This window comes from Heliconius melpomene, chromosome 6, assembly GCF_056956725.1.
Source record: "Heliconius melpomene rosina isolate 202511_hmr_F chromosome 6, ASM5695672v1, whole genome shotgun sequence".
Taxonomy (NCBI): domain Eukaryota; kingdom Metazoa; phylum Arthropoda; class Insecta; order Lepidoptera; family Nymphalidae; genus Heliconius; species Heliconius melpomene.
Window position 1 is genome coordinate 7090875 of NC_140394.1, and position 13482 is coordinate 7104356.

The following is a 13482-nucleotide window of genomic DNA, read 5'->3' on the forward strand; positions in this document are numbered from 1 at the left end:
GTCTCAGATACTAAAATTCCTGAAAGCTGAAATTTGGTCCATCGAGAACCTTCATCCTACAACTGGATCATCCAAACTCCCGGTAAGATTTTTCTTTCCCTACATTTTAATTTGTTTCCTAGATTGTCCACTCATTAATTAAAAATATGTCCCTCCTCCAGTTCCAATAATGTTTACTTTTTATTCTATCATTTTAGTGTTTTAGAAACGTTACAAAGAGTATGTTTTTTATTAGTTTAGTTGTTTAGTGTGAATATTTTATAAATACTATCATTACAGAGTAACGAGCGACGGAAATTGAAGAATTACCTCGACAATTTTTATAACAAAATAACATTAAATCCCATGGTTAATAAATATTTGAATTAGTATGGTATCCGCAATAATGTCGCGTCATACTAATAAAAGTAACCGCATTGCAGGATCACGATGGAGACGGCGGGCGTGCCGCTGCCGGGCTACCACTACATCGCGCCGAACCACATCGTCAAAGCGCCGATCCATTGAATGGGGCTCCGCGGCCAGACTTCCTACGTTGCAAACAAATTTTACAACACTGACCGCTACTACATCCAACCGCAATACGGAAATCTGGCTCCGATGTACTTTTTCAAATAAAAATTTTGACCAAAACAATCGGTAAACAAGAGGGGAAGCAATTGGCACATAGCTGAGCGTATGTTTACATTTGTTACGAGTTTATAAGTATTTTAGATATTCTTATATTTATTCTCCGGTCGAGCGCTCGGAGTACAACTGTCACTCGGACGACTGTCGAGTATCGATTTTGGCACTTTGATTGGAAATCTAAAGGACTGAAGTTTTGATTATTTATTCGGTCCGTGAGCAGTGCGTTGCGACGACGTAGATTAGGGTTGTCTACAATTCGCCTTCGTCCACTGCTCAGGGATTTTCTCTGGCGTCAAGCGCGACTAAGCTGATCGAATTTACTATGGATTTAAGCGGTCACGTAATTCTCCACATTCGGTTGGATTTAAAATTATTTATGGTCGGTGATGATCGCGAACAAATGAATCATTTGAAATTATTTACGAGAGTCGACGTACATTAGATGTAGATGCGTTACAATCGACCTCGGGCTCGCTGACGTAGCTTAGTGTTAGATTAGCGACAGAGTGAGAGGGTTAAAGACAATATTTGTAAATAACATAATCGTAATTGCCTGGAAAATTAGGTGTTACAATAAGCACTTCTGCGATCTCGTGTTTAATGACAATTTAGAGAAATGTGGAATACTGTCGTGTCTTTTGGGATAACTGATAGTTTGGTAACGGTGAACTTTAGAAGAAAGTAAGTAGCTTTTGTATCATACGAATGATTATTAAATAGCAAATACAAGAGCATGAAATTCTGGACAGAAAATTGTTAGTAATCTACTAAATTTAAACATTCAAATAAATTTATTATTCAAATAAAATTGCTTAGTAATCGTTTATCTTAGTAGAAGCTAGCAATAAGGTTCGTTTCCATGATTTTTTGATACTTCGCATAGGAAATAAATTGTCATTAACTACCGGATTGTGAGATTAACAAGTGGCGTCGCGCGAACGTGACGTGGCTTTACGAAACCGATGGGATCAAATCCTTTAAGAAACTTACATTAACAGAGAAACGGCGGTGAACTGAAACATTCAGTATATTATATTTTAAAATGTCGTCTATTATCACAAAAAAGACGTTAGCGTTAGATGTAAAATAGTGTTACTAAATGTGATAGTCTTCTAATTTATTTGACATTGAAGAATTCTAACATTATAAACACCTCGTGTACATCGGCAACAGCGTTTAAGTCGAATAATATTGGTCCAGGGATCAAAGCCAAAGATTGTTGAATTTGTTTAACATTATTGATGTTGTGGATTTATGCTAAATTATTCTGGAAGTAGTTACATTAGTGTTTTAAGAACATTTTATTTCAATTACGTTATCACCCTCTCCAGACTGCTCATGGTATTTAGTGTTAGATCGAGATTTTAGATAGTCTGTGGTAAGCGACATAAAAAATAAAAATTAAAAAAAAACTTTAGGGTAAAATAGATTAAGGTAAGTATAGGACCAGTGTAATAAGATGCTTTCCAGTGAAGTATTTTTGATCTTTTAGAAAAACTAGTGCCACATTTTATTAAATATTTTGTGCCAAAATGCAACCATGCCAAGATATGCAGGTTTATCTTTATACAAGACATCTCGTCGTTTTGTCATTTAAACTTATTGAATATCTCACATATTAAACACGTTCGGTTAAACCACAAATAATATTATTTTGCACCCTAGATTAAGATATTTTCACGGTTAGGGTTATAGTCTCGGAACATATCCTAATACATATTATACCCCTTACGTCTTCCCTTCCAGTATTTCGTTACGACTTGAAATATTTGTGCCAAATATGTATTATAAATTGTCTGTTTGTTTTGTGTTTGTGACGTTCTATTAGTGCTAGTCAAATTGGTCTGATATATAAAAGACAAAATGTTATTTAATAAATTCTAGTCAAAATTTATTTGGATCGGTAATCTTATTATTTAAATTTTTAATCATATTTTATTTATTCGTGGATGTCTAAATTTGTTGTTTGTTAAGGTATATTTGCGTGCTCTCACTTAAAGTATTTTTATCTTAGCAATAAAAATGATAAACTCAATTATTTATAAAAGAAAATATACAATTAAGACAATGTATAGAGCTTTTTAAATTTAAGTAACACGCAGGTAAAAGTAGATTATAATCTATACAAATAACTGTGTAACGATAAGAATTGTTACTCAAGAGAGAGAAGAAATTCTATAGCTGTGATGAACGATTGAAATAGCACTTTTGTGCATGCTACGTCAGTTTAAACTGAACAAGTGTGGCCATGGATAATTCTAGAAGGCTCTTTACTGTGGACTGGGTGTAGAATAATGACCTTAGAGCTTCAGCAGTAGGAACCACAAGGATCGGGGGGAAGGTCCATTTCCACGTCGAGCGGTAAAGCAGCTGTTTATTGTTTAGATTGCTCGTTACGTTACGGCAATTGTAACGCAGATACTTTCTGATAAAAAAAAATGTATTTATTAGTCTATTGGTGTTGTTAAATTATACATTTAGTACAATAATAAATATGTACTATTTTCACTTATATAAATAACTTGCAATACAAATGAACATCCGATATTGTAATCGTATTACTTAAGTATTATTGTTACTGTTATTTTGATTTGCTCAATTATTTAAATGTTTATGTAAGCTAGATCTGAAATGACGTTAATTTTTGTTGGGAATTTGAGTGTAGCTTAAATATTTGAGACGCGGAACGTGTCTTTTTCATATGGGAAACTTTTACATAAGTGACAAGAACGGGCTGTACGCTTTCGCTATGCAAATGCGATCTAAAAAAAATAACTTTTCGATTTATATTTTGCGTAATTTAGTTTTCATTCAAATACCGCACACAGTACACAAGCCCTGGGAGAAATATTTTTTGATCGAAACGTCTATTTTATTCGCAAATTATGTTGCTATTTAAATTAATTATTATGTAAAATATTTTATAGATTTTTATTTCTTTATATCGCTTTGTTGGAAAATCTTTAATTATTAGCCTTTTATAGACAGGGTCAGACTGCGCTGTATAATAGTATAATTAAAATCAATTTTAGCAAATATTTACTAACTGTAATAGTAAATTTTTATTCGTGTTAGCACCTGAATTTTTTATTGTTATGCACCTTTTTGGAATTCCCTCTATGAATTTTGTGACTTTTAAGGCGAGTTAAAATTACTTAATTAACGGTTCATTAAATTGGAACACGTTCATTCCTCGTAGACTGCGAACATTTAAAAGGGGAACGTTATTGTAAAGTATAAATGAATTTTGAACGTACTTTCAAGAAATAAAAAGAATAATGGAATAACTGGGTAAAAAGGGTTGTGTAGTTTGTTGTGTATATACATACAATATTCAACTCAATATAAATATTCGCTTTATTCTTCAAACACACTTCGATTCGGAGTTACAAATCTCGATTTATAATATTGTAGAATACCAGGGTAAATAATAATAATGATATAGTCGATATAAGTTTACTTCACAGGCGAGTTTAAAAACCACTATACAAATACTTCTAAAGCTTATTCTGTTGTAAACTTTTGAGAATATTTAAAGAAATGTAATTAGAATTGTATCTTGTCTTTGTGAGCTAAGAGTGAATACTTCAAATTGTTTGTAATTATAATGGGTTGCACTTCAAGATATAGCTGACGGGGTGTACGAATGCTTGGCAATTGAGAATAGAAAATTATTTTTTACTTCATTTAGCAATAAATTTCGTACTTTCGACTGAATATAGTTAAGATCATCAAAACAATCTATGAACAAACTGTCAGTCTTTGCAATTTTATAAGCATTTAAATTTTCTTTGTAACCTTCTCGAATAACATTGTAACTCTGTAATCTCCATTTGTTGATATTTGATGCTACCAAGTCTCCTCTTAATAATATATTGTGGTGTTCAAGTACTATATATATTTATTTATATATACATTTTGATGTATTAATTAACAAAGGAATCGTGTAAGGCTCTGTCTGTCGCAAGTAACGAGTATATGAGAGGCAATTTTTTTTTAAAAAAGCAATAATTTACTGTAATAAATTAATTTTTAAATCACAAGACGATTTCGTATTAGGTCTCAAGTGCACACGAACATTTTGATTGAAAATTTGTCTGAATGAATGGAATTTATTGTTTGACTATGAGGTCGTCTTTTGATGTTTGACTTGTACTTGTTACTTGTTATCTTAATATAAGAAAAAGGACAGAGTCTTCGGTAAAGTAGTTTAATTCATTATTTCTTATTTTTTTGCAAATCTCTAGTGGTACTATAGATAGGTGACACGTAGATCCAACGGTTAGACTTTCACTTGTCATATCTTTTAAATATCAATGTAATTGTCGACATATCTAATCGTTTTGTGAATTGAATTGATTAATGTTAATAAATAAATGTTGTACGTACGGTTACAGTATACTGTCATTATGGTTAGTTTCGATATAATTAATGTTTGTTTTCATTATGTTTATTCAATAAAGTGTGTAAATAAGAAAGTCTTTCATTTTATTTTATCATCAGTAATTTAAATGTAGCTCATATAAATATGGAATAAAGTAAATTCTGGAAAAGATTATTTTTTTACTTTTTTAATTAAGAAAAGGTTTCCTTTTTCCACAATTCATCATAAGAGATTCAAGATAATGCGTGTTGAATGGCGTTATTTAACGCGGCGCTTGGTGTTTTTACCAGAGCGAGTAAATGAAAATATTTCCCTGAATACGAATTAGATATCTAACTCGATGCTGCGTCGCTACGACAGCTTCGCAAAGTAATAAATTTAATTAAATTCTCTTCAGCTTTATGTAGGTATGAAGCAGGTACATATTTTGGTATTGTATTGAAATATAAATAAATCATTTTCTGTTAAGACAGCTAAGAGAAACATCTGCTAGGTCATTGCTTCTTTCACGATATTAAAGTCGTAATAAATGTTATATTATAAATATAATATTTTATGATTTCAATTTAAACCCAGAACTATAGCTCCCCTAATGACTATTTCATCCTAAATAGATTAATACCCTAATAAAAATTATTTAACTTTAACATATAAAGGAAGATAGATATAAATCCTACATTGTTGATTAATATAACGTACCTATAGCACAGTCGTGCAGAGGTGATCGTATATTTTCATTGCGTTGACTAAGAATTTTTTTTTCTGTACTACAGGAACCGTAGACCTGGATATAAGGTATTAATTGTAGCTTGATACCTGCACATGGTCTTACGATAAATTGTGAAAAGACAGACGGACAACAAAGTAATTCCAACTATCTATTTAGATGTTGTATTTATTTGAAAATGAATTGTTGAAAATACATTTGCTTTTCGTAGCAAAAGCAATGCGTAGAGGCCTCTACGAAGCTGGTGATATCGCCATACCTGTCTGTGCTACGTACTTTGGTTCGTTAAGCAGTATTTAGTTAAAATACTATTTTATAATATAATAACTATGTGTGAACATATTATGATGATTCTGTACATACCTGCGTTCATTTTGGCGTACTTTTCTAACTATATAGAGATTTCCTAATTATATGTTTACATATAAATAATAAATTTCGACGTAATAAAGTTTTATTTTTATTAGGAAAAAGAATATATCTAAGGCACTGAAATGGGCTACGCTTACAATGTTAGTATTAAAGCATAGGTACTCTGTGTACATATCCATCTATTGTACTACGTAAATACGCAAACGCGGGCGTTGACTCCATTCACCATAGAAATACCACCTAAAATCGATTTTGCTAGAGTTACAAAAGGTTTGCACGTGTTGGACAAATACGAGTAGAAAGTAAAAAGAAAATGAGATTCTTATATATTTATAATATAAATCAAATGTCTTGATATTAATATACCTGCAACTTATTATCTATGTAAATGGAGAGTTCCTTCTTCTATACATACACAAGTAAATTTAAAGCAACCTGAAACACTATTACCTACTTTGCTGTCAGTAATACAGTATCACATATTCTACTTATCTATTGGAAACAATGTATGCTAAAAGCATTACGTAGACTCCAGTAATATTCAATATAGCTTTTATATCATTTCCCTTTTATGTTTTACCTATATCTTCGTTACCCAACCGATGTTCAATATACCTTAAGTAGATAGAGAGAGAGAGAGAGAGAAATAGACTTTTTATACTATAAATTGAAATAAAATTGATTGTATTGCTAGTAAACTTGTATAAGTAACAACTAGCAGCAAACGCGAGGTCGAGGATTGAACTCGCCTGCCTTTTCGCTATTATCGTCGTTCACGCGATGCCTTAACGCCCTGACCTCCAGGCACTTTTGTTATTGACTTTCTTGTACCTCACACTCGCTATGGGTAAAATAGAACAATGTTACATAAAATTACTTTGTTAAAATTCAAATCAAACCAACATGTCATCTAAACTGACATCGTAATTACAAAACCGTTGATAAATGCCAATCACTTACACGTCATTAGCATAACCGTAATGGAACAAAGGATTTAGTGACACCAAAACCCGTCAAAATACCTAACTCTACAACATATAAAAACATAAAATTAATAAATAATAGACTTACAAATGATTAAATAAGTTTATTTCTTATTAATGTGATACAATAAATATGTATGTGGCCCAAAATAAATTGAACGACAAGCGATGTCGGTGAGGCGGCGAGTGCGCATGCCCGCCACTGCGCCACTGGCAGCGCGCTGCCCCCTGGCGGACTCGCGCCGCAGTCAGTTGCGTAACAAAGCCCACTCGCCTCTAGACGCGACGCTGAAAACTTCAGCTGGTCGTCGACGGTATGGGGAAACGTAAATCGCCATAAACTTTCCCGCGGTCCGCGCTTCTATAGGACTGGAAATATTTTTTTTATCTACCCTCGTTCAGAACTCACTGGACTCTTAACTTATGGCTTTACATTGTTTTTGTTTGTAGAGTTTTATAAAGTTGACTGTGACGGACAGGGAGCCGATGCGGATTTTGCCGGTTACGTATGAAATAGTGCGAACGTATTGAGTGTGTGTGTCGATCTGTTTTGTTTTCCTCTGCTTGGTAGCGAGTGGTGGCGGTGCCCGGTGGGACCGCGCTGGTGGTGCGGAGGAATCGATACTGCGGTGGGAGCGGCAAGGTAAACCTTTACTATCTTTTTCGCTTCTTGAGAATTAATTGTCCTTTCGCGAATTCTACTTCGATAATTATTTGGAAAGTTTCTGGACATTTGTTTTTGAATATAATGAAATACACTTTTTTACATTTTTTCGCCTAGAATAAAAGTATAGTTTTGTTACATAATTTACGTCTTTGTCTTTGTTGAACAAGTTGGGTCGCTCGCGAATTAGAACTTTAAAACAACGTTTTAAACATAACCGGACATTTTTGTAATATTTGTCAATTAAAAACCAAGAATATGATTTTAAGTAGGACAGGTTGTGAGTTCGTTTCCCATTCGGGAAAATGATGTGTTTAATATTTTCATTTCTTCACTCTGGTGTCGAGGCAAAGCGCGGCGTTGAGTTCCGCCACTCAATACGCAATGTGTCAATCTGTTTCTGGCAGAACGTAGTGTCTTAGCACTAAAATCCCTCTACCTACTCTGCTACATTTTTGTATTGCCAAAAAAAATTTAATAAATTAATTTCAGTTAGATAACGTAAATCAATGTAATTTTAAGTGAGGTACCTACATAAGTGGGTACCTCATATATAAATGCATGTAACTTAAAAGGCGAAAAAAAAATGTTGATTAAATAATCAGCAAATTGAAAAAAACATCTAATATTCTACTCACCAAATATTACGACGTATGAAATTTAAGCATACTAATATATTGCGCCGAATGGCTTAATAGATATTTTTTTCTTTTTTCTATATTTTACCTTACAACCTAAAACTTATATTATATACCTAAAAAAATATTGTCATTAATAACCAATGACAAAACAAACAAAAACAATTGCAAATGAAACTATTTTACTATAAAACAATATACATATATACATTTAAAAATAGATATACTTATGTTTGGACAAGTTTCTGCTGTTACAAATATTGGGCTTAGGCCAAAATATGACGTAAAGTATTCTTATGAACTAGGTCAGAAAAATGTGAGAGCTCAAGTAATTATTGGTTTCATTAATACAATAATTATTATGCTGGCATATCGCGAAACAGTTACATCACATATACGTACCTATATTTTTAAAAAATTAACAAAAATCGTTACTTAATATGAGGTGGAAAGTTAAATTGCTATACCTTTCTTTCTATACCTGAAACGTCTAATGCATGTGCTCTACATTATATCTTAAACTTTTAGAATATAAGTAATTTCAATAGTTTTTTTGAGAGACTGCCCTTTATTACAAGCATTACCATACCATGTTCCTTGCGGCTGTAACTAGTTCTTCCTTAATTATTCCAATATCTTCGTAGCAATAGTTAACAGCGGGTTAAGGCCTACGCATTAATTGAGATTATAACATGCTCTGGCTTGTCAACTATTCTATATACTCATGTTTATTTTTAGAACATTTTTTGGGATATCATTTAGAAGTATGTATAGACTGTAAGGTTATTTTGTTCATTTTTATTTAAATATCTATGACAAAAATAAAAATATAGTGTAACAATATTAATAAATGAAAATATATATACTAATCTGCAAACAATGTCATATATTTTGCTTTGCTATGAAAAAAATACACTAGTCGTTCTCGTTCATATACGATTCTGCGCTTATCCTTTTTGCCGTCGGCTATAATGTTTTTAAGGCTTGAAAATAAAAAACAAAGATTGCTTAAACAAGTTGAGTTTAACGTATAAGAGCTTAGTGAACCATACACAAACACACACAATATATACTAATATTATTTAAGCATATAATAAATATATATGCTTAAATAATATTAGTAAATGAAATAGGCGCTTTCGACTTCAGTCAGACTGTATTATCACGACCATTGTACCCATGTATTTCAGACCTTTTTAGCAAAACCAATTGCAAATAATAACATACTTAGTTTAAAAAAAAATACTTTATTTGTTCAACAGATTTTACACAAAAATAATTGTTACAGAGATCTCCTTTTAAGCAAGTAATGCCTGTATTAGGACATCCCGGTCTTCCAATATAAATATCTTTTAGCTTTTAGCTTTAGCTTAGTTAGTATTCTATTAATCTTTGTAAATTGTTTTTTTTTTAAGATAAAATGTAGTGTGCTACCGGAGTAGTAATGCTTTTTCCTTTTCATTTATAGTACTTTATAATAAGAGGATTACTTGAGAGACAAGTCTTAAATAATATACCTAATTAGTATACACAATATTTGTAAAAGTGTACGTAGGTACATGAAAAGAGTAAAATGTTACTTCTATATAAAGTTTAACCTACATATATTACGCCTGTCGTTAATTTTTTTGTCAACGACCCGCTTACACCTCGTTAATTAGGTCGAAGGTTCTAAAAATATAGCTTAATCAACATGAAAGCCATTAAATCTACGAACATCAGCGGTGTGTTCTTTGGACCGTCAAGTTTGCACCATACTCGTGAAATGGCTAGCGAATAAAGAAAATACTGAAAATTAATTAATTGCAATATATACGAATATTAACACCAACCTTCCCATATTATTTGTTATTTCTATTATATAGTTGATATTTCAAAACATGATAATAAATAAAACAATCTATGGTAAATGTGATCCAAGATTAGCTAGCACCTCTTCAAAAATAAAAACATTAACCATTTCTTCGTACATTTCATAAATTGTGTATAAACTTTAGCTTAGAAAACTGAATTTTGCTATGTTATTTCCCATAATTCCTTCAGGCACTAAAGGAAATTGAACCCACAACTATCACATTTACAATCGCACGCAGTCGCACTGCGCCATGACCGCCTCAATAATTAAATGTGTCTAATATTAATTTTGTTTTAGGTACCTCTAATCTCATTTTAATTCGTTCTACTTAAAGTTAAAACTATTCTAAGATTTTATCTAATACTAACGGCCCGCCGGCGTCTTCGCCTACGTGAACTACGTTATTATTAATTTCTGTCTCCATAAGTGACGTCTGTCTCCTACGTCCTATAAGTGACGTCCATGCAAAATATGAGACTCCTAGCATTTGTAGTAACGAAGTTTCATACAAACTTTCAACCCCAAAAACAACCCCTTAGAAGTCGAATATTGCAAATTCCCGTCTTAGCAAGCACCTACGTCCTATAAATAACTCCTATGCAAAATTTGAGATTCCTAGCACATGTAGTTTCTGAGATTTCGTGATGAGTGAGTGACCTCTCGATTTTATATATATAAGATAGATTTATTGTCATTAAATATAATGACAAAAGATAACTATCTCAGTATTATCAAATTTATTCGATATCCACAATATGCATGAAATGCTTGGTAATAAAAGTTGGCAGTAGGTTTGTAAATCAGTGCGACTGTAAAATATAATGGCTTGTAATATCATGAATATTACATTGGATATTTCTGCTTCTGTACAAAGTAAGCAAGGTTCATAGAAAGGAAAATATTATATTAAATAAGGATATGTTAAATATTTTATATGTATATAACGTGGATTATAGAAGAACGTAAATTATCGTTTTATATAAATAGATGATATGGAAGAAATATTATTATTGCGGATATTTGTCAAAGCAACAGAACTCGAAACCATTTTAGTGTGTCAGTCTGTTTGTGAGTGTATGAACAAATCTTGTTACGTGGACTTTTCCTACCCAAGCGTGCACTGCAGAATCGGCTTGACTAATTTAAATACAGTTTTCACTATTAAATTTTGGGGAAAAACAGCTTAAATAAATATTTAATTGCTTAAAATTTTCGTTTTGAACGTATAGATATTATCTCTAGAATAATAAGTTGTATGGTGATAAAATAAACAGTTTTCAAGATAAAGAAAACAAAACAAGTAAGAAAAGCATAGGCTATGTTTTGAAAAACTTCAATTCTTAATATTTTAAGAAAACTAATATAAACCCAATGAACTCTTAATATTACATGGAAAATAAAAATGCAAAAATGATTTTTTCAAACACAAATATCAAAATTATGGTAAAAAATAGTTAAGCTATTTTATCTAGTTAAACGTAATAAATTTTGACAGTATTTGGAATGTAGTGTACATTTTAATGATTCAGTGTCTAATATTACACGAGTAAACAATGTTTTGATGAGAATACTTGTGTTGGACACTCGTATCGGCAGCGAATGTCAAATGTTATAATTAGCCTAGACTTGTGTGCCATTCGCCCTTGAATTGTACTGAATGTATAAAATTAAAAGTAGATTCATACTATTACAAATATAATTACTGTGTGTCTAATATGTATTTCAGTATTATGTCCACTTAAAGTATTTTATTTTCATATTTCGTTAGTAAAAAACCTTTTTCATAAATTATTAAATTAAACTTGCACTATAGCCAAAAAACAGTGTTTTTTTGTGTCACAATTATTGTCACTTTTAACTCTTTTTATTAAGGTCTAATTCTTCATTACAATGTATCTATCATAGTTAGTGAGATGAAAGTGGCAACACTGCCAAATTTAGATGTCACGCAATATCTTATGATCATAGTTGGGAAAAGATTAAAGTTAAATCAGCTGTTCCGAAGTTGGAAGTACGTGAAGGCGATAATAATGATAGTTCCAAACTGTATTTTATTGTTTTAACTGCATGCAGATATGTCAAACTTTCATGACAAAACACTGAAATAAAGTCTTACTACAATTTATTGGGATTTATTATAAATACTATTTTGTACGGCGGAAACTGGAGAACATTAGGTTCCCTCTGAGCTGATTATTTTTTATTCTTCTCTTCATTTTTCCGTGTATATGTACTTACTCCTACAATATCTTAGTGATCCTCCTAAACTTCTACACTTAAGGAAAAATAAAATTCCTTCATACAAATTTTACTTTTTTCTTAGGTTGGTGTTGAAGTGTAATATTTTATTTTCTTGATGTATTTTTACAATTCCGAACAGCATATCCAGCTTGTTCGATTTCACGAGTCGTTAATCAACTTCGCCTCGTTGCCCCGAACCAATCTGTATCAGGATAAAAAAATAGCAGAAAAAAGTATCTAACAGAGTTTTCAAACTACCAATGCCTTTGATATCGAAAGTAAAATTTGTTTGCTCGACGTTTATTCAATGTTACCATATTACCTAGTATGTGTAAAGTCACTCATAATTAGTTAAACCGTAGTTTTAATGAAATAATTTGAAATTTGGATTTCTCTCCACTTTTTCTCACAAAAAATAATTATAAAAAGCTTTAAGCTTGTCTACACTGAAGTCTTAGTGATAGTAATATAAAATGTGCTATATATAATATTAAAGTTTATTAAGTTCACTAGAAGACTATAAAGCTTAATGAGAAATTGCAATATTGTGCCGCTATAACTGCACGATTTTCATTGAAATGAAAATATATCGAAATAACATTGAAAACTTATAATAAAAAGCACTTTTTAATTACGTGCCTTACGCTATGGAATCTATTAAGGCATAAGTTTTTACATATGCATTTAAAATTTATAATTACAGTTTTTTTTTATATGACTATATTTGTGAACCCTAACAATAGATATATATGGGCAAAGCGCGGCGCTGAGTTACACTAAACACAGAAGTTAGCGGAATGTGGGGAACGGAAGCGTCTTAACGGGAACGGTGTGTCTTAACACTAGGTTCCTAGATTACCTCTGCCTATCCTGCTATATATGGAATACAGCGTAAAGCTAACTATACCTAATTATTGATTTAATGTAAACCTGTCAAAATTTCCATTTCAACCGTAGACTTTGTAAATAAAACATTTTGTAACAAACA

The 13482-nt window shown here is 31.6% G+C and overlaps 2 protein-coding genes across 16 annotated transcripts in view; both read left to right on the plus strand.

The window, feature by feature from the left end:
* The window catches only part of LOC146538264 (poly(rC)-binding protein 3-like), a 178297-nt gene extending 173189 nt beyond the window's left edge, over nt 1-5108 (plus strand). For all 5 annotated transcript variants that reach the window (XM_085186479.1, XM_085186483.1, XM_085186480.1 and 2 more), the window contains one exon: nt 423-5108. In XM_085186479.1, coding sequence (XP_085042605.1) covers nt 423-507 — 85 coding nt within the window. In that variant the 3' untranslated portion in view covers nt 508-5108. The remainder of the gene's footprint in view (nt 1-422) is intronic.
* Nucleotides 5109-7345: 2237 nt separating this feature from the next.
* LOC146538268 (glutamate-gated chloride channel-like) overlaps nt 7346-13482 on the plus strand; it is a 51991-nt gene continuing 45854 nt past the window's right edge. For 2 of the 11 annotated variants that reach the window (XM_085186495.1, XM_085186491.1), the window contains exon 1: nt 7346-7739. The gene's annotated coding sequence lies outside the window, so the exon portion shown is untranslated. The remainder of the gene's footprint in view (nt 7740-13482) is intronic. The other 9 variants (XM_085186486.1, XM_085186490.1, XM_085186489.1 and 6 more) reach the window with 5 other exon arrangements.